Here is a 24,180-nt window from a genome sequence, read left to right on the forward strand (position 1 = left end):
AAGTCAGGCCCTACCTTTGAGTCAGTGATAGAAGAGAAGTTATTACATGCTACTTTTAAGAAGAGATACCTTCTAAAGAAGATCAAAGCTTTATTTCAGCCGAAACCGGTTTGGCTCAGTGGATAGAGCGTCGGCCTGTGGACTGAGGGGTCCCAGGTTCGATTCCGGTCAAGGGCATGTGCCTGGGTTGCGAGCACATCCCCAGTGGGAGATGTGCAGGAGGCGGCTGATGGATGTTTCTCTCTCATCGATGTTTCTGACTCTCTATATCTCTCCCTTCCTCTCTGTAAAAAATCAATAAAATATATATTTTTTAAAAAGCTTTATTTCAAGGCTTGATCTTAGCCAAAATTTGAAGACCATATACTAGATTGAATAAGTATGTCTTTAAATGCCTTCTGTAAGCTTGGCATTGTGCTAGGCCCTGAGGGATTCATAGAAGCCAGAGGTATTCCCTGCCTCAGAGGTAACAGGTGGACACACCTACAGAGAACTGACAATAGCACATTGAGACTGAGGCAACCTCTGTAACAAACAAATTTTTAAAGTGTTGTGGGCACTCTCATGAGTGACATGGTGATGAAGCAGCATAGAAAAGAGGACTTTGGAGCTGGACCTAGAAGGATGTTGATGGGCAGAGGAGAGTTTTGGAAAGGGCCTTTCAGTTTAAGGAAATGACTTGAGCAAAGATGTAGGGTTTTCAAAGTTCATTGCTTATTTGGTGAAGGTGAATAGTTTGGGTAGCTAGAGCACAAAGTATGTGATAGGGAAGTTATGAGACTGAAAAGGTAAGTTAGGGCCAGTTTGTGAATGTCTTGAAGTCTGTGCTAAAGCAATGGGAACTTTGGTCTATAAAACCTTGGGAATTACTAGTACTGTTTTGAAATCAGAGAGTAAGTGTTTTGCTACCCTGAAGAACTAAACAGCAGGAAACCTCTTATAGATTGGATTCTAAACAGACTCTAAACCAGCCGTGGGCAAACTACGGCCTGCGGGCCAGATCCGGCCCTTTTGAAATGAATAAAACTAAAAAAAAAAAGACCGTACCCTTTTATGTAATGATGTTTACTTTGAATTTATATTAGTTCACACAAACACTCCATCCATGCTTTTGTTCCGGCCCTCCGGTCCAGTTAAGGAACCCATTGTGGCCCTCGAGTCAAAAAGTTTGCCCAGCCCTGCTCTAAACACATTGTGGTCATGATAGGCCTGGAATAAGCCATTTTCCTGAACCTTCTTACTCTGGTTTTCTAGAAATCTGGCTGAGATGTGGAGAACTCTGAAGGTGGAGGTGCCCAGCACAACTGGGATCCTGTCGAGGCTCCTGAGGAAGCTGCAGACATGCCATAATGAGCCCACCCAGGAGAAGATGGCCTATGTGGCTGTTGCTGTAAGCCATTGAGCTGTGCTCCTCCAACTTCAGCCCACCATGCTTCCCCCTTGGGATGACTGGCCCAACACCCTATCTGGAGAGTGTTCCTTTTGGTTCCTCTCAAAGTTTGCTTCTGTCATCCATTTATAAATCTAGAGTGTCTCTACCAATGGATTGACATGGATGGGGCTGAGGAAAGTGAAGCAATCAGTATGGTTTATAAGTTTTAAACATTCCTTCCCTCAACCTTAAAAGATATATATCATCATAGTTAAAAGTAATACAAACTTGTTAAAATTTTTTTCAAATAATACAGAAGAATATAAATTAGAAAGCAAAGGTCCTCCTTAAGCAGAGGTTTGCAAACCTTTTCTGTAAAGGACCAGATGGTAATGTTTAAATAATGGCCGTACCATTTCCCTAAAAATGAACTTTTTAGAAGTGTTTATACATAAATGAAGTTTTTGTATATGTATTTGGTATACTTTTTCCTTTTAAATAGACTTTATTTTTTAAAAAGATATTTTTATTGATTTCAGAGAGGAAGGGAGAGGGAGATAGAGATAGAAACATCAATGATGAGTGAGAATCATTGATCAGCTGCCTCCTGCACGCCCCACACTGGGGATCGAGCCCGCAGCCTGGGCATGTGCCCTGACCGGGAATCGAACCATGACCTCCTGATTCATAGGTCGATGCTCAACCATTGAGCCACACTGGCCAACTAAACTTTATTTTTTAAAGAGTTTTAGGTTTACAGCAAAATTGAGCAGAAAATACAGCGTTCCTAGGTACTCCCTGTCCAGTATATGCGCAGCCTCCCCCTCTTATCCACATGTACTTTTTACTTTATTTTCTTTCCAACCAGTTTATGGTTCAGCTTTCCCTGACCTAAGCTACCATCATCACACTTTTTAGCTTCCAAAAATACTTTGACATCTCTAGTCTGCTATTGTCTCCTCTCCTATTCTGGTTCTTGTAGATTTATGCCTTCTTAAAAATCCCTGTAATGCCATTTTAGTGCAATTCTAGGAGTTAGGACAGATAAAGCTATTTAACTATATTAGTCTATAAAATTATTTGTGCATATACATATACATATATGTATATATATATATGATCATAATACATACTCTTTGATGACCTGCTGTTTTTATTTAACAATATATTACTACTTTCCATATCAATATATGAGGCTCTCTGTTATCTTTTTCATGGTTGAATAGTAATTTATTTTCAATTACTTTTTTAAAAAATAGGTAATACATAGTATTGAATCATTTATTTTATTATCAAGTTTCATATAAGTGAATATTTTAATAATTTTTAAACTTTTGCCATTAAAACAGTACTGTAGCAGACATAAATTTTGTTATACTGTACATACCAATTATTTAGGATAAAGTCCATTGAAGGGGAATTTCTAGGTCAAAGGGTGGGATTATTTAAACTTCTGATAATTTTCCCAGATGGTCCTCTAGAATGTTGCCCTCCTACCAGTCATGTACGAGAATGCCCATTTACCCACCCTCTCACTACATTGAGTATTACCAGTCTTTTTATTGTTGCCTACCTGATAGGTTAAAAAGAAACATTTTGTTTTTGTTTTTTAAATTTATCTTTATTGTTAAAGTATTACAGGTGACCCCTATATCCCCCAGTAATCCCCTTCAAAAGGAACATGTTTTAATTATAATTTTGTTATTGGTGAGGTGAAACATTTGTATATATTCTTTTTTAAAATCTTCATCCAAGGATATGCCTTTCATTGATTTTCAGAGAGAAAGGAAGATAGACAGAGAAACATCTATGTGAAAGAGAAAAACACTGATTGGTTGCCTCCTGCACACGCCCCAACTGGGACCAAACCCGCAACCTAGGTATGTGCCCTGACCCGGAATCAAACGCACAACCTTTTGGCGTACAGCATCATGCTCCAACTGACTGAGCCACCGGACCAGGGCTGTATATGTTTTTTAATTGGTTATTTATAATTCTTCTTTTGTAACTCATCTGCTCATGTCCTATATACCAGTGCATCTCAGTTTTAATATGCACACAAGCCACAGTCATCTAGAGATCTAATTGAAATACAGATTCTGATGCAGAAGGTCTGGGGTAGGGCTTTTTATTCTCCATTTTTAACCAGCTCTCATGTGATGCCAGTGCTACTGCTGTGTGTGGCCCACACTTTGAGTAGCAAGCCTTAACATTTTTTTTCTTACTGATATGTGAGAGCATTGTATATATTAAAGATATCACATTGATGCAAATACTTTCCCAGATTATTATATTCTAACTTTGTTAATCATAAATTTTGCTTTGGCTTTTTATTTGCATGTAAATATGATAATAGTTTCCTTGATAGTTTACTTCTGGGTTTCAGGACTCCCCCTCACTCTTTGACAACTTTTAATTACCACTTTACTCCTATTCCTTTCCCCCCCTCACTTTCATGTTCCTGCACTGAGTACCACTACTATTGTGCCTATGAGATAGTAGAACCAGAAAGCATGTTCTGGCACAAGCAGAAGTAAAGCAAGAATAACGATTAGGGCTAGCATGTTCAGCTCTGCTGTGTGCCTTTTCTACCACAGGCAACAGATGCCCTTTATGAGGTGTTTATGGGAAACAAGCTCCAAGAAGCTATGTTCCAACTCTTTCCTCAGCTTCTCATGACACTGCTCATCCAGATTCACCACAGCATCGACCTCACCATGTCTGAAGTCGCCATCCCACCTGGCCTGTACAAAGAACAAGAAATGTCTTCAAAGGTTACTCCTTTGTGGTACTGCCCATTGTGATTTTATTGACCTTAACTAACACTTTAAGCACCGGGCACAGTAGTAGATGCAAGGATGGCCAAGATGTGGTCCCAACTGTGGAAGCACTTACAGTCTCCTACCTTCATGAGACATCAAGATGAAATGCCTAGGAATTATTCTGGCTGTTATTGGTTTTCCTTGGTTTTATTGATGCCAAGATAAATAAGGCTATCTGGGTCCAGATGCCCTGCAAAATAATGTGTGATATCATGCAAGCCCTTTTTGATAAATCAAGTAGAGACAGAATTTAGCAAAACAGCCTTAAACCCACCTCCAAAACCATACTGATCCATAATTGAATAATTCCCTATTTCTGCTTTATTGCACAGAGAGGTATTTTTAGTTTCCAATTAGGGTATCAGTAGATTTTTTTAAAAAATATATTTTATTGATTTTTTACAGAGCGGAAGGAGAGGAATAGAGAGTTAGAAACATCAATGAGAGAGAAACATAGATTAGCTGCCTCCTACACACCCCCTATTGGGGATGTGCCCACAACCAAGGTACATGCCCTTGACTGGAATCGAACCTGGGACCCTTGAGTCCGCAGGCTGACGCTCTATCCACTGAGCCAAACCAGTTAGGGCTCAGTAGATATTTTTTAAGTGTTTCTGTGGCACATGGATCTCTTTCAGTGATGTTATGTCCAGGATACTAGTTCAATAAGTAATTTTTAAAAGTAATGGGGTAAAAAAAAAGTAATGGGGTAAATTTATAGGGTATAAATAAGTAGTATCTAAATAAAGCTTTTTTTTTAATATATTTTATTGATTTTTTACAGAGAGGAAGGGAGAGAGATAGAGAGTTAGAAACATCGATGAGAGAGAAACATCGATCAGCTGCCTCCTGCACATCTACTGGGGATGTGCCCGCAACCCAGGTACATGCCCTTGACCGGAATCGAACCTGGGACCTTTCAGTCCGCAGGCCGACGCTCTATCCACTGAGCCAAACCGGTTTCGGCTAAATAAAGCTTTTTAAAAAAGCAGTGAGCATCAGCTTAGCATCCCATATAATTTGTTTTATCATAGATTTCTTTCCAAATCCCAGGGAAACAAAATCTTGTTAGATTTCTCTATGCCTATAATTTGTGTGAGGGGACCTATCTAGTTCTTAGAGCATTCCAAGTTTTTTGGGGAATCTAGAAAGAAGAGAATTACAGTCTAGCAGCTATCAATGCCTGCCCTCCTCAGAGAGAGCAGGGTAATTGTGTGCTGTAAGTTGGAGGGGCCTGTTCTATTCACTTGTACTGTTTTTGTTTGATTTAGCTTTGCCATACAGGCTACAAAGACTCTCCTCCTCAGAACATTGTGCTTTCAGGAATTCAACATCATGGAAAAGAATGAAGGATGGGCCCTCCTGGCAGGAAAAGATTGCCACCTTCAGGGAGTATCTCTCCTTGCCAAGTAAGGCTTCCTTGACATGCATACATGCTCTAAATCAGCATTGTTTTAAGGTATTCTCCCCCCTTTAGTTACCACAACAACCAAGGTTGGATAACCTTCTCATCATAGGGTGGGCAAATACCCATAATGCCAGGCAAATTTTTCAGAGGTCTTGGCCCTGCCATACCCTCCTGTGCACCTGCAGCTGGGCAAACACTTCTGTGGGGAAAATGCTCTCTATTTAGGAAAATTTCTAAGAGCTGTTCTGTTGGTGTTCTGTTTTGCAGTGCATTGCTGGAAAGAAATCACGTCCTTGCACATAAGATCTTGTACTTGTTAGTCCCTCTTCTTAACCGAGGGAATGCTAAACATAAACTCACATCTGCAGGCTTTTTTGTGGAGGTAAGACTCCTTACTTAGAAGCTGGATTCAGGAAGTCTATAAAGCAGCAGGACCTGCCTTCCTAGGCCCTGTCCAACTTAGTGGCAGGCTATGATTCCTTTCAAACTTGGGATAGAAATAGTTTCAGATTCAAGCCTATTGAAATTTTTCTTTCCCCATATTCATCATTCAACATTCCTTATTTACCCCCAGTGTAGGCATCACCCTGTAATATATGTGCTGTATAGTAGAGGTTTTATAGGTAATAGTATTTTAGAGTTGGTGTGAAAGTGGCTCCTCTCATGAAAAAGGGCTCCAAGTTAACTTCTTTGGTTGATTTCTGGGTTCTTTCAGCTTCTCCAGAGTCCAGTGGCTAGGAGACTGCCCAGCATATACTCTATTGCCCGCTTGAAAGACTGGCTACATCATGGAAATAATATCTTTAAAATTCTCGCCCTGACGGGACTGTACTACATTATCAGACACCAGAAGATGGTAGGAGGGGCCCCCAGACTACAGATTCACAAGTCACAGATAAAACATACCCCAAAAAGACACACAAGAAACTGATAATAGCTGAGGCTGAAAATTGGGTGGTCTGGGCACATGGTGAGTGGGAGTACATACCTTTGTACCATTTGAAATGTATACCTAGAAAATATGCAAGTACAGATTATCAAGCATTTAATGAAATTTTAAAAAATAAAACAGCTAAGCCATACATATTCATAATACTTGAAACCTGCAGTTTGTGTACATTTCAAATCATTATCATCACAACATGGGCAACATTCGTGTGTCTTTTTATGCCTTGTACTATATTACCTTATCATCTAGGACAGCGGTTCTCAACCTGTGGGTCGCGACCCCTTTGGGGGTCAAACGACCTTTTCACAGGGGTCGCCTAAGACCATCAGAAAACACATATATAATTACATATTATTTTTGTGATTAATCACTATGCTTTGATTATGTTCAATTTGTAACAATGAAAATACATCCTGCATATCAGATATTTACATGACGATTCATAACAATAGCAAAATTACAGTTATGAAGTAGCAACGAAAATAATTTTATAGTTGGGGGTCGCCACAACATAAGGAACTGTATTAAAGGGTCGCAACATTAGGGAGGTTGAGGACAAGAGTCACTGACATTCATGTTGAAAGCTCATTTTCCACAGGCCTACTAGATGCTAAGCCAGGTCAGAAGAGAAAATTAACCCCTGAGGCTTCAGTTTTATCAGTTTAATTCTATTTTATTTTATTTCAAATACAGGGATGGGTAAAAATAGGTTTACAGTTTTGAGTACACAAAACACAGTTAATAAAGCTGTTGTAATCATTGTAACCTGCATGTCTTTCTCCATGCAAACAACTGTAAACCTACTTTTGCCCATCCCTGTGTATATCTGAAATTCTGGTTGATTGGATATATGAATATTTGTGGCTTATTCTATTTAATTTTTACATGTATGTGTTTTTTTTAAATATTTTTATTTCAGAGAGGGAGAGAGAGATAGAAACATCAGTGATTAGAGAGAATCATTAATGGGCTGCCTCCTACACGCCCCTACAGGGGATCAAGCCTGCAACCTGGGCATGTGCCCTTGACCAGAATCGAACCCGGGACCCTTCAGTCCACAGGCCGACACTCTATCCACTGAGCCAAACCAGCTAGGGCATAATTTTTACATGTATGTTTTAAATTTTAAAACCCTGAGAAGAACCCTTGTCAATTTCTGCTTGAATTCCTCCAGAGAATCTTTTAGCATCTGTTTGAATACCTTTCATGATGGGATACTTGCTGTGACCTAAACTAGCCATTCCACTTTCTCTCATTGTTAGGTGAACTGTTCCTTACATTAAGCCCAAGTACATATCACTTGACCTTCATGTGGTCCTATTTCTGCCCTGTGGGGCAGCTCACAACAGCTCTGCTTCCTTCTCTACATGTCAGCACTACCAGTGCTGACAGAGGGCAGTCTTGCCTTCTTTATTCTGTGTTCTTGAGTAGCCAAAAATTCAATAAGCACTGGGTACTGAGTAAAGGAGGGGAGCCCTACTTCGGTACCAGATGGAGTGCTATCAGGAGAGGTGGTGATGCACTCATTCCCTTTGGGCACACAGAGGGAAGACATCCAGAGCCTGTTGCCATGCATCTTAGACCTGTTGTGTGAATCTGATGAGAAGATTGTTTTGTTGGCCATCCAGATACTCCTGCTTCTCGTTAGAACAATGGATTTCTCTACCCTGGCTGCTATGATGAGGAAAATGTTCTCCTTATTTGGTGATGTAAGACAATGAAGGATACTTTCCTGGGGGGAAGATAATTGGTGTAACAGCAAATAGAAGTTGGGATAATAAAAAATACACTCTATTTTGTATAGTACTTTTTATGTTCAGAGCACTTTCAAATCTCCTCTCGTAGGCCCTTCCAGGTAATCCGTAATGTTGCTAGGGTTGGTGTTACTGTTTTTCACATTTAAAAAACCTTGAAACATAAAGACTTGCCAAGTACTCCCCTGCTTCATGGGATGAGGAAGGAGTTTCTAAAAGGAAAGACATTATCTTTCCTTTCAAGTAACAATCAGGACTGGGTCAAGATGGTAGACATATATCCCCATCCCAAATCATAAAGATTTTTCAAAAGGAAATACATGAACCACAATGAACCACATCCTTGAAAGAGTCAAATATGCAAAGGCTGGGATTTTGAATTTCAGTAAAACAGCTATGGATGTTTACCAGGTGTACCGGTACCGGTTAATAATGCAGATTTTTTCAATAGATGGAGTTACATATATGTTGATATATATGCAATTTGATATGTATGCTGTTTTGTTATATTGACAGCAAGCTTCAAAACTTCATATGTCAAATTTTCTGAAGGTGTTAACATCATAGATATTTTTATGCTTAAAAATATCGAATTTGCCCTAACCGGTTTGGCTCAGTGGATAGAGCGTCGGCCTGCAGACTGAAGTGTCCCAGGTTCAATTCCAGCCAAGGGCATGTACCTTGGTTGCGGGCACATCCCCAGTAGGGGCTGTGCAGGAGGCAGCTGATCGATGTTTCTCTCTCATCGATGTTTCTGACTCTCTATCCCTCTCCCTTCCTCTCTGTAAAAAATCAATAAAATATATTTTTAAAAAATGTTGAATTTCGTGCCAAAAAAAAGAGCATTTGCGGGAAGTTTTAATTCATTATTTTGGTTTTTTTTTAATTAAATCTTTATTGTTCAGATTATTACATTTGTTCCTCTTTTTTTTCCCCCCATAACTCCCCTCCTCCCAGTTCCCGCCCCACCCTTCGCCCTCACTCCCCACCCACTGTCCTCATCCATAGGTGCACGATTTTTGTCCAGTCTCTTCCCGCATCTCCCATTCCCCTTTCCCCCCCAAGAATAGTCAGTCCATTCCCTTTCTATGTCCCTGATTCATTATAATCACCAGTTCATTCTGTAAATCAGATTATTTATTCACTTGATTCTTAGATTCACTTGTTGATAGATGCATGTTTGTTGTTCACAATTTGTATCTTTACCTTTTTCTTCTTCCTCCTCTTAAAGGATACCTTTCAGCATTTCGTATAATACTGGTTTAGTGGTGATGAACTCCTTTAGCTTTTCCTTATCTGTGAAGCTCTTTATCTGACCTTCAATTCTGAATGATAGCTTTGCTGGATAAAGTAATCTTGGTTGTAGGTTCTTGCTATTCATCACTTTGAATATTTCTTGCCACTCCCTTCTGGCCTGCAAAGTTTCTGTTGAGAAATCAGCTGACAGTCGTATGGGTATTCCCTTGTAGGTAATTGAGTCTCTTTCTCTTGCTGCTTTTAAGATTCTCTCTTTGTCTTTTGCTCTTGGCATTTTAATTATGATGTGTCTTGGTGTGGTCCTCTTTGGATTCCTTTTGTTTGGGGTTCTCTGCGCTTCCTGGACTTGTAAGTCTATTTCTTTCACCAGGTAGGGGAAGTTTTCTGCCATTATTTCTTCAAATAGGTTTTCAATATCTTGCTCTCTCTCTTCTTCTGGCACCCCCCATAATTCAGATGTTGGTGTACTTGAAGATGTCCCAGAGGCTCCTTACACTATCTTCATATTTTCGGATTCTTTTTTCATTTTGCTTTTCCGGTTGGGTGTTTTTTGCTTCTTCGCATTTCAAATCTTTGACTTGATTCTTGCGCTCCTCTGGTCTGCTATTGGGTGTCTGTATAATATTCTTTATTTCAGTCCGTGTATGCTTAATTTCTAGTTGGTTCTTTATCATAGCATCGAGGGTCTCATTAGTTTTCGTGACTCTCTCCTCAAGTTTATTGACAGCTTCTAGCACATTTTTGCAAGCCCTCAAAATTGCGATTTTTAGCTCTATATCCTCCATTTCTGTCATGTTTTTTTGTCTCCGCATTTTTTATGCTTTCTTGGTGCACCCCCTAGTGGTCTTTGTGCGCAGTCTTGTTCTAGTTGAGCCTTGATTGTTGTAGTTAATACTAGAGGGATTTGACCACCAGGCCGACTGGCTGTGTGAATCAGCTGTGTCTGCCGCGGAAAACTTCTGTCCTCTGGGGAGGTGCTAATCTAGCCTTTGCCTGAGGCGATCTGGCAAATGGCTCTGCGCAGGGCTTGGGCGGGGCGGGCTCAACAGGGCGGGCGGAGGGAGCGGTTATGGTGCCCTCAGTCCCGTTCCCAGAGGCTCTGCTTCTCAGAACCCCAGGAACCGCTGCAAACCTCGGAGAGAAAGCTGCCTTCCAACTGATGCCAGACACTCCCGCTTCTCCCGTTTGGGTCCGAGTCCCCAGCGATTCGCCCGTATCTGGAGCTCAGAGTCTGAGACTCCCCCCTGACCGAAAACGACAACCGCGCTCTCAGCCACCAGCCCGCTTTGCGCGCGCACCTCCGCACCTGAGTAAACGCTGGTTTAAATGCTTTAAAAGTGATGATTTCGATGTGAAAGACAAAGAACGTCCAGGTCAACCAAAAAAGTTTGAAGACCAACAATTCCAAGCAGTATTGGATGAAGATGTATGTCAAACTCAGAAACAACTTGCACAAAGATTAAACGTTGCTCAGTAAACAATTTCCGATCATTTACAAGCAATGGGAAAGATTTTAAAGAGAGGAAAATGGGTGCCACATCAACTGAACGAAAGACAAATGGAAAACCGAGAAGTCATCAGTAAAATGTTGCTTCAACGGCACCAAAGAAAGTCTTTTTTGCATCAAATTGTGACTGGCGATGAAAAGTGGATTTATTTTGAGAATCCCAAACGCACAATATTATGGGTTGATCCAGGTCACATCAACATCGACTGCAAGGCCAAATCGCTTCAGAAAGAAGACAATGCTCTGCGTTTGGTGTGTTATGAGCTTCTAAAACCAAGTGAAACTGTTAATACTGATCATTACCGACAACAAATAATAATTTGAACCATGCTTTGATTGTAAAACTACCAGAATGAGCCGGAAGACACGGCAAAGTAATTTTGCTTCATGATGACGCACCATCACGCACTTCAAAACCAGTTAAAGACATGTTAAAAGATCTTGCCTGGGAAGTATTAACCTCCCTGCCATATTCACCAGACCTTGCTCCTTCAGATTACCACTTGTTCTGATTGATGGCACACATACTTTCTGAACAGCACTTCAAAATGTACAAAGTAGTAGAAAATTAGGTCTCTGGATGGTTTGCCTCAAAACAAGAAAAGTTCTATTGGGACAGTATCCACAAATTACCTGAAAGATAGGGGAAATGTGTAGCTAGCGATGGACATTACTTTGAATAAAGCACTTTTGATGTTTCTCTTTAAATTATCATGTTTTCTTTGATCACAGAATTCTCATTATTAACCGGTACACCTGGCAGTACCAGTGTCAGGCAAAAATGTGAGACTACAGGTGGAACTGTGACAATTTCTCACTCGTAAAATGAGAGAACAACAAGTAGTACAAAGCAGCAGGTCTTACTGTCTTCACATATATTTGGTTTCTTGCTCTCAGCTACCTACAGCTAAATAGCTTCGTGTTAGGACTGGCATTTCAACTAACCTAGAGCTCTTGTAAGTTAAGCATGAACACTTTCAGTGAGTTGCTTCCCTTTGAATATTCCCTTCATAGGTGAGACCTAATGTTCATTGTTTCTCCATGACCCTCTTTGGAGCCTCTGTAAAGTCTGTGAAATATGCAGATAAGAAAGGTGTAGAGAACCAAGTCCTGGACAGCTTGCTCCCACTACTTCTGTATTCTCAAGATGAAAATGATGCAGAAGCTGAGGTAATGTGTAGTGTCAACTTCTTTCTGGACTTTACCTCAAATCCAGAGCCAAATCTGCAAATAAATGCTCATATATTTGAAAGCAGAGATTTTTGTGGTACCATCTTTTCTTCCCATTTCCTCTGGTACAGGCTACCTTTTAATTATCTTGACTAAGTGAATTGTTTAAAAAGTACTACTATTTCTCTGTAGCAAATTATGGCCCTTTGTGGGTAGCCCAACCCAAAATTCAGCTTAGCACAGAGTCCAAGACATAGTGCCCCGTTCAACAAACTCTTTTGTATTTAGATTTTTTAAATTGATTTGAGAAACAAAGAGTGTGAGAGAGAGATAAACAGAAACATTGATGTGAGAGAGAAACATCAATCGGCTACCCCCTGCACATGCCCTGACCAGGGATCATGCCCTGTATGGGACAATGCTGTAACCAACTGAACTAAGGCAACAAACTCTTTTTGATAACATTATAATATTCCTTTTCTTCTTCCATTCAAGAACTGCCTCTAAGCCTTGAGACAAAAAAGACTTGTATTGAGGCTAAGTGACAGACAGTAGCTTCTCTGGCAATCTAGAGAAGCATTTGCCTCTCCTTAATCTTCTCAGAGCTTCTGCCATAAAAGTTGTGAGTAGGATGTCATCATCTTTAGTATTACTGTCCCACATCTCCAAAGTCCATTCCAAGGTACTAACTATAACCACCAGTTACAGCAAACCAGAGAAGTAGGTTTAGACTTCAAGGATTCTGGACAAATGCTGGCGCTCTCACCTACTTATGTTCCTTACAGAAGTGAAAGCAGTTTCAGAAAAAGGATTTAATATTAGGGTAGACCTTGGCATCTTGTTACGGGGGAAGTTTTATGGCCTTGTGGCCATAAATATAAAATATTTTAGACCTCAATAAAGTATAAAGCAAAGCTTCCCAACCAAGTGATGAGAAAGTATGCCATGTAGGGGTTACAATATATGCAGGTACTGATATTCACCCACCCCCAACCCTGCCCAGGCAAGGCCTAGAGCAGTGGTTCTCAACCTTCCTAATGCCGCGACCCTTTAATACAGTTAGTTCCTCATGTTGTGGTGACCCCCAACCATAAAATTATTTTCGTTGCTACTTCATAACTGTAATTTTGCTACTGTTATGAATCGTCATGTAAATGTCTGATATGCAGGATGTATTTTCATTGTTACAAATTGAACATAATCAAAGCATAGTGATTAATCACAAAAACAATATGTAATTATATATGTGTTTTCCGATGGTCTTAGGCGACCCCTGTGAAAGGGTCGTTAGACCCCCAAAGGGGTCGTGACCCACAGGTTGAGAACCGCTGGCCTAGAGCAATGAACACTCTGGGCTCATTTTCCTTCAAACATTGAATAACCTCTAGTCCCCTCTTTAAGGCTCCTTAGCGGGTTAGCCTAAGCAGAGAGAAGGGATATAACATTATACAGGTTAGGAATCACTAATAGAGTGGGGCCTTGACTTACGAGTGTCCTGACTAACGAGTTTTTTGAGATACCAGCTGTCTCTCGGCTGATTTTTTGCATTGAGTTGATAGAGTAATTTGAGTTAACGAGCTCCTTAACGAGCTCGGTCTCTGAAGGAATTAAACTCGTAAGTCAAGGCCCCACTGTACAGAAAACATAATAAACGCCCATATATCTACCACTCATGCTAAGAAATTAAATCAAGCACCCATTTCCAATTCCAATAGAATTCCCATAAGAACTATCATCCTGAATTTCATTTTTATCATTTCTGTGGTAATATTTCTCATGTTTTAAAACCTTATATGTAAAAGTATTTTGTGTTGTGTCATTTATATATCAGCACCATTTTGTTTAATGTTATACTTACAGGGTTTATCTGTTGTATAGCTCTACTTCATTTGTTTTTACTGCTATATAAAATTTTACCATGTGAATATCCTACATCCCATTTTCCTATTCCTACACATTCAGATTGTCAATTTTTCATTATTACATTGCTGCAATATTTTCTTGTGTACAGTGTGAGAGTTTCTTGATGGCATAAACCCAGAAGTAGAATATCTGGGTATCTTTAACTTTACCAGATATTTACAAATCGCTAAACAAAGTAACTGAACTAATTTGTATTCCTATCAGTCCCCAAAAGGAATTTCAATGGCCCAAATATCTAGTGGACCTGGGACAACATACTTGCTTGAAGTCATCAGAGGTGTTCTATGGTGCATGGGAGGCATTCTAAGAGTAATCCCTAGAGAAGAGGCCTACTTGTGAAATTTTGCTCAAGTATCTGGATCAGGAAAGGATCAATTCTCTCCAGAGTTCCTTCCAAGCCAGAGATCCCACAAGGACTCTGAGGAACTACACTTTCCTGTGCAGAGTGACAGAAAAGTGATAACAGGAGCAATAAGTGGGTGTAGGAGCCCTATCTCTAGAGCATGGGGTAGTGGGAACTCCTACCTGAATCTCTGGTCTGGGTATTACACCTGATAGCTCTCACTTTTGCCTTAGATCAGTGGTTTCTACATCCTCCCAAGAACCCCACAGGTTTTATGGATTCCCTTTAGGGACTATGGGGAAGTTTGAGGGCAGTACTCTGGTTCCTTTCCACCCCTCCTCTCACTTCAACGGGGATAATTGGGAGCTTATCAGCTTTTCATATTGGACTTTAGTGACAGTTCTGAGGAAAGGTTACCTCAGTTAAAAAATGTTTGAGCCCTGGGTGGTGTGGTTCAGTTGGTTGAGTGTCATCCAGTGCACTGAAGGGTCACAGGTTTGGTTTCCAGTCATGGCAAATGCCCAGATTGCAGGCTCGATCCCTGGTTGGGGTGCATGTGGGAGGCAACTGAGCCAATCAACATTTCTCTCTCACATTGATGTTCTCTCTCTCTCTCTCTCTCTCTCTCTCTCTCTTTCTCCCCCCCTAAAATCAATAAAAACATTAATTTTAAAAAAATGAAATTGCATCTTTTTTAAAAAAAAGAGTTAAAAAATACTGATCTCTGATAATCTTTTTCACAGGAGAGCAGGCGAATCCTAACTATATGTGCCCAGTTTCTTAAGTGGAAGCTGCCCCAACAAGTGTACTACAAAGATCCCTGGTATATCAACCCTAGTGAAGTTGAAACAATCTGCAAATTCTTTGTATGTGAGAAATCATGGTTTTGTTAACTTTAATACATTGACCTTTTTTTCAGATGTTGTTTTTTTAATATATTTTTTATTGATTTCAGAGAGGAAGGGAAAGGGAAAGAAAGAGACATCAATGATGAGAGAGAATCACTGATCAGCTGCCCTCTACACGCCCCCCATTGGGGATCAAGCCTACAACCCAGGCACGTGCCCTGACCAGGAATCAAACTGTGATTTCCTGGTTCATAGGTCCACGCTAAACCACTGAGCCACACCGGCTGGGCTCAGATGTCGTTTTTAATCATAAGTTTCTATCTAAGAACTGTTCTGTACTGTGAATCTATAGCTTCCTCCCAACTGAGTCACAAATACACTTTCTATTACCACCTTTCCTAATGGAAAAGACTGGTGAATTCTTGGGATCCCCAAGATTACAGGTTAGGCTACCTGCACATACAGCTAATAGCACATACTCAAATAACTACTTGTAGAGTAAACTGAAATGGAGTTACATATTGCCTTTATAATGATCTCTAATTCCTGTCCTTGGATATAGTAGATTGTTTTACCCTCCATTAGAGCATGTTCAGGGAGCCCCAAGCAAGGCTGCCATACTGTTGTAGGCCATGCAGCATGATGACAGTATGCCACTGACTCTGCCAGAACCTTGCTAGCATCCTTTCTCCCCACAAATTTGACAATCTTAGGGATAGGCTTAAGCCAGAGCAGCCTCAGGAGGCCGTTTTTGTTTTTGTTTTTGTTTTCTAGACAACTGACTGTAGAACCACTGGGGTCCTAATGAAGACCTTAGGACTTGTCCTGGCCAGGTGGCTCATTTGGTTGGAGCGTTGTCCCTTGCACCAAAATGTTGTGGGCTCAATTCCCAGTCAGGGCATTTACCTAGGTTGCAGGTTCGTTCCCCGGCCGGGTGTGTACAGGAGGTAACCAATCAATGTTTCTCTCTCACATTGATGTTTCTTTCTCTCTCCTTATAAAAAAAAATTAATAAATAAAAAACATATCCTCGGGTGAGGATTTAAAAAAAATACCCTAGGACTGACTATTTCCAGAGATCTTCCATATGTGTAATCTGTTTAGGTCCCATCAGGGGCTTCCATGATTGGACTTACCGGGCTAGCAAGCCCCACAGTACCCTTGTGTGCAGGTTTTCCTTTAGGGATTATCTCTCTGACCTGCAGCCAAAACTTATAACTGATGCACTGATGACAGTATTTACAGCAGGAAATTCAGTGCTCTCAGTGGATAAGACTACAGATTATGTTAAATCGTAAGTCCTATGAGAACCAATTCCTGTTGTTCTCCTCCAATCCCCAAGATACCTATCCTTATAAGAGATCCACTGAGAAGTGAACTCACTCATCCAATAAGCGTAACACATCCAATGTGTAACAGACCACGGAGAACCCAGAAACATGCCAATGATTAAAACTTCCTCAGGGGAGCTTGCAAACTAGTAAGGGAGATAAAACCTCTGTGCAATATTAAATAGAAATTCAAGGTGGAAAATATGTGCCAAGAGAGGAGTACTTGCAAAATGCTGAGTAGGGTTAGGTCAGGAAAGCAGGAGCTGTCAGGGAAGAGCTCATAGGGAGGCAGAACTCAAGGTGGATTATAGAGAACAGAGAAGACTTAGATACAGAGAAATGACAGATTTAGAGGCATTACAGGCACAACATGCAGCATGAATGGGTGTGAGCAAGGTGTATTCAGAGGATTTAACTGCCTAGGGCAGGGGTGGGGAACCTTTTTTCTGCCAAGGGCAATTGGATATTTATAATGTCATTCACAAGCCATACAACTAAAAAATTATGTTGCTATGAAAAAAGCTCCTAGATTTATTGAATTTTGAGTCCCACCTGTGGCTGCCTTGGCAGGGCCAGACCAAATATACAGCCGTCGGGCCGGATGTTCCCCACCCCTGGTCTAGAGGATTGTTGTGGCATATTATTTATTGAGCAACTGTAGTTATTTCAAGTACTGTACTATATATGTATATCTGACCTAGTTCCTGACTATGGAAATTACAGTGAGGCTGATAAAAATAGTGCTGCTACTTCACTCCTTTATACTTACTTTTTTCCTCACTTAGGGAAAAAAATGCCAGGAGAAAGTTAACATCCTAGCCCAAGCATTGACGTTCTTCAAGAATGCAAAACTTCCTATCAGAAGAGCAGCAGTCTTGTTTGTCGGTACAAAGAAAATCCTTTCATTACTACAGTAACATCTATCCTGAACTGTCCCAAATTGTGTTGTTGAATATCCCCATTCTTTATGAAGACCTTGAAAATATTTCTTTGGACAAAGGGGCTATGTTATCTATCGGTAATTATCAAGTAGTTGTAAATCCAGTTTTTAGAATCTAATTATCAGAAGCCAATTCTGCCAGCTGCTTAGAGCCAAAGCCAGATCACAGACTCACTGACTTTATTCTGCATTTAGGGATCTTTTCAAAGTACTTGGATCGCAATGAGCTTAAAACGAAGGGTACTAAATGGATAGAGGATGGTAAGTAATAAAACACTGGGGTTTGGGGTGCCCCATCTTTTGGAAGGTATCTGCAGCAGTGACTGGGCAGGCACTGTGGCAGAGCTAAGACTGGGAACTAGAAAGCCTGACTTCTGTGGTAAGTGGAAATCCTTGGAGATTTCAGCTGAATGACAGTCTCACCCCAGTCCAATCCCCTCTTTAAGAAAGAACATGACCTTATTTGTCTGGGAACCAGCTTTGATGAATTGTCTCAGGGACAGTTCCTGAACTTTGTCAGGAAATAAGACATTACATAGAAACACTATCTTAGTAAATTATGATGACACCTCACAAGTACCTCACAAGATGATTGCAGCACTATTTTTTATAAGCAGTTGCCCTGTAAGGTGGTAGGACTTGATAATAAAGATGTTTATAGTCATATAAGGCAACCATCATACAAATGGTTTTCTGAATTGTTAGTGAAAAATTTCCATAATTGTACAGTTTTGAGGATTTCTCAAAGAATTATTTATTCCCACTTAAGAAGTAGGCCTATAATTTTAAAATGCCATTGCTAATTCTCACAACCCCAAAGGATATACTTTGAGAACCAAATTAAAATCCTGGATAATTCACTGCTTTTAAAATAAAAATATAGAGCCCTAGTTAGTTGGTTGCTCAGTGGTTAGAGCATTGACCCACGAACTGAAGGGTCTCAGGTTTGATTCCGGTCAAGGGCACATACCTCGGGTTGCAGGCTCGATCTGGTAGGGGCACATGTGGGAGGCAACTTTTACATCAATGATTTCCTCTGTCTCTCCCCTATTCTCTCTGAAGAATCAATGGGAAAAATGTCCTCGGGTGAGAATTAACAAAAAAATAAAAATATATAGAACTGGTAAAATAGCCAGAAGCTAAAGCTTATTTAGGAAAGATCATGCCACTTTTCTAAGGTCTCTTACTTCTGCACAGTTATCAGAAGCAAAATAATAGGAAGGTCATGTAGATTATTTTATTCTATGAGGTAGGATTCTACATGGTTGATTATATTCAATTAAAAGTAAATTATGTTCTAAAACACTGAGGAATCAAAGTTGCTTTTCTATTCTAAAGTTATCTATATAGAAAATAATCTCAACCTAATGGAATAACCTCACACTATTCCCTCCCTAACAGTGGCTAATCTGTTTTAGAAATAGGGTAGAACACCCTAGCACTCTTTTTGAATAAGCTTATGTCATTTACCACAGGCAGTTTTAAGCAAATTTAAACAAAAATGTCAAAAATTAAAATAACAATTAAACTTAATTTCATGACAAAATAAGTTTCAATTCCTTTGGGTTCCAAAATAGATGCCTGTTTCCTCATGTGTTCTGTGGAACATGTAGACAGATCTTAACGCAGGAACTGAAAGAAACTAACACCTAGTCAAGTATTCCATTTTAGAAATCAACATGACAAATTTAAAGGCTAAAATGGTATTTTATTATTTTTTTTTAATATATTTTATTGATTTTTTACAGAGAGGAAGGGAGAGAGATAGTCAGAAACATCGATGAGAGAGAAACATCGATCAGCTGCCTCCTGCACATCTCCCACTGGGGATGTGCCCGCAACCCAGATACATGCCCTTGACCGGAATCGAACCCAGGACCCTTCAGTCCACAGGCCAATGCTCTATCCACTGAGCCAAACCGGTTTCGGCTAAAATGGTACTTTAAAACAAAAAGCTCCTAATTATGAAAAGGTCTTGAGCATTTTTGAGACCTTTAAGAATTAGAAATTGGCTGGGTAGCTCAGTTGGTTAGAGCATGGTCCTGATATGCCAAGGTTGTGGGTTTGATCCCTGGTCAAGACATGTACAAGAATCAACCAGTGAATGCATAAATAAGTGGAACACCAAATCAATATTTCTCTCTCTCTCTCTCAAATCAATAAATGAAAAATTTAAAAAAGAGAATAACCTTTTCTAATATGATAAAAACATAGATCCATAAAGTAAAAGAATGATAGATTTGTCTATGTAAACTTTTTAAATACCAACTTTGAAACAAAAAGTAACAGACAGAAAGGGTATAAGGGGATAAATAGTGATGGAAAAATTTTTTTAAAAAAATTTAAAGTAACAGAAAAAAACTGAAAAATAAACAATGATATGGGGGACATATTTGCCATATAATAAAGGGTTAATATCCTTAAAACAAATCAGTACTTTCTCAAAAGAAAAGTGGCAAACAATATGAATAAGCAATTCATAGAAGAGAAATGGCCAACAAATATATAAAAATATTCAATATTACTAGTAAAGTTTATAAAACAAAATGATGAGATACCAGTATGTATTTTTCTGTCAACATGGCAAAGATTATTAATTAAATCTCAACATTGGTGAGTAAAGAGAAAACACATTATCACACACTGTGCTGGTATGAGCATAAATTGATACTTTTTTTATGGGGAAGTTTGGTAATATGTATCAAAACACTTTAAATAAGTACATACTTTCACTTATAAATCCCACTTGAGAAACTTAACCTATGAAAATAAGCAGAAATCATTATAGGAATGTTCATTTCAGTGTTACTTAAGCAAAAATGGGAAACATCAAGATTAGAAACAAGGAAATTATAGTATATCCATATTGTACAATCTTATGAAGCTGTGAAAAATATTGTTTAAAAAGGGAATAATGGCCCTAACCGGTTTGGCTCAGTGGATAAAGCATAGGCCTGCGGACTCAATGGTCCCGGGTTCAATTCCCGTCAAGGGCATGTACCTTGGTTGCGGGCACATCCCCAGTGGGGAGTGTGCAGGAGGCAGCTGATCTATGTTTCTAACTCTCTATCCCTCTCCCTTCCTCTCTGTAAAAAAAATCAATAAAATATATTTTTTTAAAAAAGGAATAATGATTTAAGAGTAACCGCTAGGACCAACAGGAACTTAGAAATTAATAATATTAGACAAAACTTAACGGGTCCAGATAATCTGACTTTATGTAGACTACTTGGCAGTGTGATTAGTGTAAAGGAGAAAAATATTTGACAACCCAAAAATGAGTAAGTTTTGTAGGTCAAAACTGGAATTGATTTATAAACTTTCAGATAGAGGTTTGGAAAAATGTTAGCCCTTCATCTCAGCTGCTGTAGGCATGTTGGCTGTTTGGTGTCTGGACCATTTACAATGTTCTTCACCTCCTGCCTGGGTTTTCTTGCACTTAGATCTGAGACACCTGCTGTGTGACCCTGAGCCCTCTATGCACATCGTCGTTTCTCAAGCCTTATTCCAAATCCAGAAGGTGGGGGCTGAACCAGAACCTGAGCAGACTGTATGTGGATTGAGGAAGCTCATGTGTTGTCTTCCAACCTAGAAATGCAAGGCAGGCAACATCAGGTAAAAAATAATCCTTTCAGAAACCACAGAAGCAACTAGTGCTCCTTTTTTTTTCTCAGACTTAAAGAAAGCTACCTCCACCCATTTAATTACCTCAGGATATTTTTTGCTGTCAAGACCTTTAAGGAACTAGAATATGTAAGAGAAAACAGTTCTTGGTTTGGCAGGTAGAGTGACAATGTACTGAATTTTTGAGGCATTCCAGAGCATCCACAAAGTCCCAGTTTGATAAACATGTCTAGGAGAGCTTCAAAAGAGATTCTAAATAAATGTTAATGTTGCAGTGTTTTTATTGTTGGCTTTTTTGACAAAACTCAGTCTACCTGTCAACAATCTAAGAATAACATCCAATTCTTACAGTTTGATATTAATGATGTGTTTTTATAAAATTCCTACATCCTTTCTTTCTTTCCTTTTCCTTTAAAAACCTTCAAGCAAGAAAAAACTTCTGAAGTGGTGTAATGCTAAACCTATTCCAATATGTAAGGTTTCCACTCCTTCCCCTTTTTCATTTTTCTGATTCCCTCTCCTACAACTGTTGTCAGATTCTGCTATTTGTTGGTTACCCACTGTCTGCTTATGAGAAAATTTTCTTACAAACGGAAATTTTCTGAGAAATAGATTACTTTGTATTTATCAATACTTTGATAAGCTACATGTAGAAATGGTTACTATTGACCTAATTCCCAGGCTCTTGTTTGGTTGAGGAACATAAGCAAAGAACCAGGACTTAACTATTTAGGGCAATGGAGAGGCCTTGTAATATGGGAAAAGAAAAAGGAAATGAGGCAACTAGCATATGACGAATAGATAGATCCAATGGTGAATTGCATTAAGTTTTTGTTGTAAAGTGAGCAATATGAATCTTTATCACCCTATCCCCACCACCTTTCACCCCAATCCTTCTGCCAAGACATTGCTAGAAACAAATTTCTTCACGATTCATGGTGAGTAAGATGTTTTGAGGGATGTGATAGCGTGCCAAGTGTGGTTTCAAGGGGATCCCTGCCCAAGAGAGGTCTTGTTTAAGACTAGCAGTCAAGAGTTTGAGCTAAAATGCAGGACCTGGCTGCTTGATGAACTAACTCTTCACCCTCAAGCAGAGCCACCTTGAGGGTGATCACTGGATGCTGAACTTCAGTGCAGCAAGCCCATTTGACTTCCATGTATCCCATGCTACTTTCTCCTTGGTCTCATAGCACTTACCCAACTCCACTCCACTCCACGCAACTCCACTATCCATTTTATGGATTATCCAATAAAAATGACTAAGGCTTATTGAATATTGACAATGAACCAGACTCTAACTATATTACACAATTAACTCTTTTAATTCTCATAACTACTCCATGTATTATCTCCATTTTGCAGATGGAGAAGCTGAGAAACAGAACATGAAAGGTATTTGCACAAGCTTATACAACCTAGTAAATGCTAAACTCAAGTAGTCTGGCTCCAAAGCCCACATCTTTGATTGGTCTGCTCTGTTCCTCTACAATCTGATTTTACCCTCTAATGTGAATAAAAGTACATTTATTCTACAATTAATCTCAGTTGCTGGACTTGTGCCCAAAATTCATATACTCAAATAATGTTATAAATTATGATTAAGCCTGGCTGGCATGGCTCAGTGGATGAGCATCGAACTATGAACCAGGAGGTCACAGTTCGATTCTCAGTCAGGGCACGTGTCTGGGTTGCAAGCTCAGTCCTCAGTGTGAGGCGTGCAGAAGGCAGTTAATGATTCCCTCTCATCATTGATATTTCTATCTCTCCCTTCCTCTCTGAAATCAATAAAGATGTATTTAAAAAATAAATTATGATTGAACCTCAAATAATACAAAGTTTGAACACTTCTTACCTAAAAGTTAGCATATCTCATTTTATTTTTAATGGGAAAGGATGCACATCCTACACTGAGGAAAGTGAAGTTAGAACAAAAAGCGGTGGTTATTCTTGAGGAATTTTTTGAGTCCTTCGTTTGACTTCATGGTCTTTGTCTCACAGCAAAAAAACAGACCTTTAGGTTTAGGGTGCAGTTTAAATCTCCAGTGACATATAAGAAGTTGAATGAATCCTTTCGCTCTACTCAGATTTACACTGGAGTCCCTGTCCTTCCAGGCAGATTTTTATTTCTGAGTAATAATAACAGGGAGAAGCAAGCACAACAATGCATATCTTATTTGTTTTATTGTGTTAAAATTCACAGAGAGAAGCATCCATTAAGAGACAGAGAGGACTGCTCTGTACTGAACTACCTCAGCAGTTTGGGAAGAGCTGAAAAAGTACTTGATAGTGATTCTATTACCAAGTCTATTTATTCCAAAGATCTCTATTATTTTTATACAAGGCTTTCCTCAGAGATAGGCTTATGTTTTTATGGGATTTTTTAAATATACAAAACAAAAATTTCTGGACATTTAATTTTGTTGTAATATGTTGCAATAAAAGTTCAATATATTTGAATATTGTCTTGGCTTTATTTTTATTACATACTATTAAAATGTATTATTCATTATATATTACTGGCCCAGCTGTCTTTATTAGTTTAGATTTTCACTTTTTAAAATTCAAGTATTGCTTTTCCTCCTTATACTAAGATACCTTATTTTATAAGAAATTCGTTTTTTTTCTTATTGAAAGATTAAACTATCATGTAAGTAAAAGATGGGATTGGGTGAGGGGAGAATCTCTCAGGCATTGGCCCTGGCAAATAAAACAGTACTAGGTACAAGTGTAAAATAAGTCAAATTGTTAGGGGGGGGGAGGGAGAAATAGTGAGGACTAGCTATAGTTACAAGAAATATTAATCATGCTGTTAACCATGATTGTTTTGTTCTGATTAAAGAAAGCACAGTCTGACCTGGCTGGGACCTGGGAGTTAATGCCCCTGGGACCTGGTAGTTAACCTCCAAATGCGGTCCATTCTCCTTATCAGAGA

The 24,180-nt window shown here is 39.4% G+C and overlaps 1 protein-coding gene across 1 annotated transcript in view; it reads left to right on the plus strand.

Moving 5' to 3' along the window:
- The window catches only part of LOC102249430 (maestro heat-like repeat-containing protein family member 7), a 35,645-nt gene extending 12,843 nt beyond the window's left edge, over window positions 1–22,802 (plus strand). The window contains exons 8-18 of the mRNA XM_014541411.1: window positions 1,255–1,390; window positions 3,970–4,160; window positions 5,466–5,603; window positions 5,870–5,984; window positions 6,318–6,458; window positions 8,096–8,260; window positions 12,084–12,239; window positions 17,470–17,569; window positions 17,820–17,885; window positions 21,068–21,239; window positions 22,611–22,802. Coding sequence (XP_014396897.1) covers window positions 1,255–1,390; window positions 3,970–4,160; window positions 5,466–5,603; window positions 5,870–5,984; window positions 6,318–6,458; window positions 8,096–8,260; window positions 12,084–12,239; window positions 17,470–17,569; window positions 17,820–17,885; window positions 21,068–21,216 — 1,357 coding nt within the window. The 3' untranslated portion in view covers window positions 21,217–21,239; window positions 22,611–22,802. The remainder of the gene's footprint in view (window positions 1–1,254; window positions 1,391–3,969; window positions 4,161–5,465; window positions 5,604–5,869; window positions 5,985–6,317; window positions 6,459–8,095; window positions 8,261–12,083; window positions 12,240–17,469; window positions 17,570–17,819; window positions 17,886–21,067; window positions 21,240–22,610) is intronic.
- Window positions 22,803–24,180: the final 1,378 nt, after the last annotated feature.

Source organism: Myotis brandtii, unplaced genomic scaffold, assembly GCF_000412655.1.
Source record: "Myotis brandtii unplaced genomic scaffold, ASM41265v1 scaffold27, whole genome shotgun sequence".
NCBI classification, from domain to species: domain Eukaryota; kingdom Metazoa; phylum Chordata; class Mammalia; order Chiroptera; family Vespertilionidae; genus Myotis; species Myotis brandtii.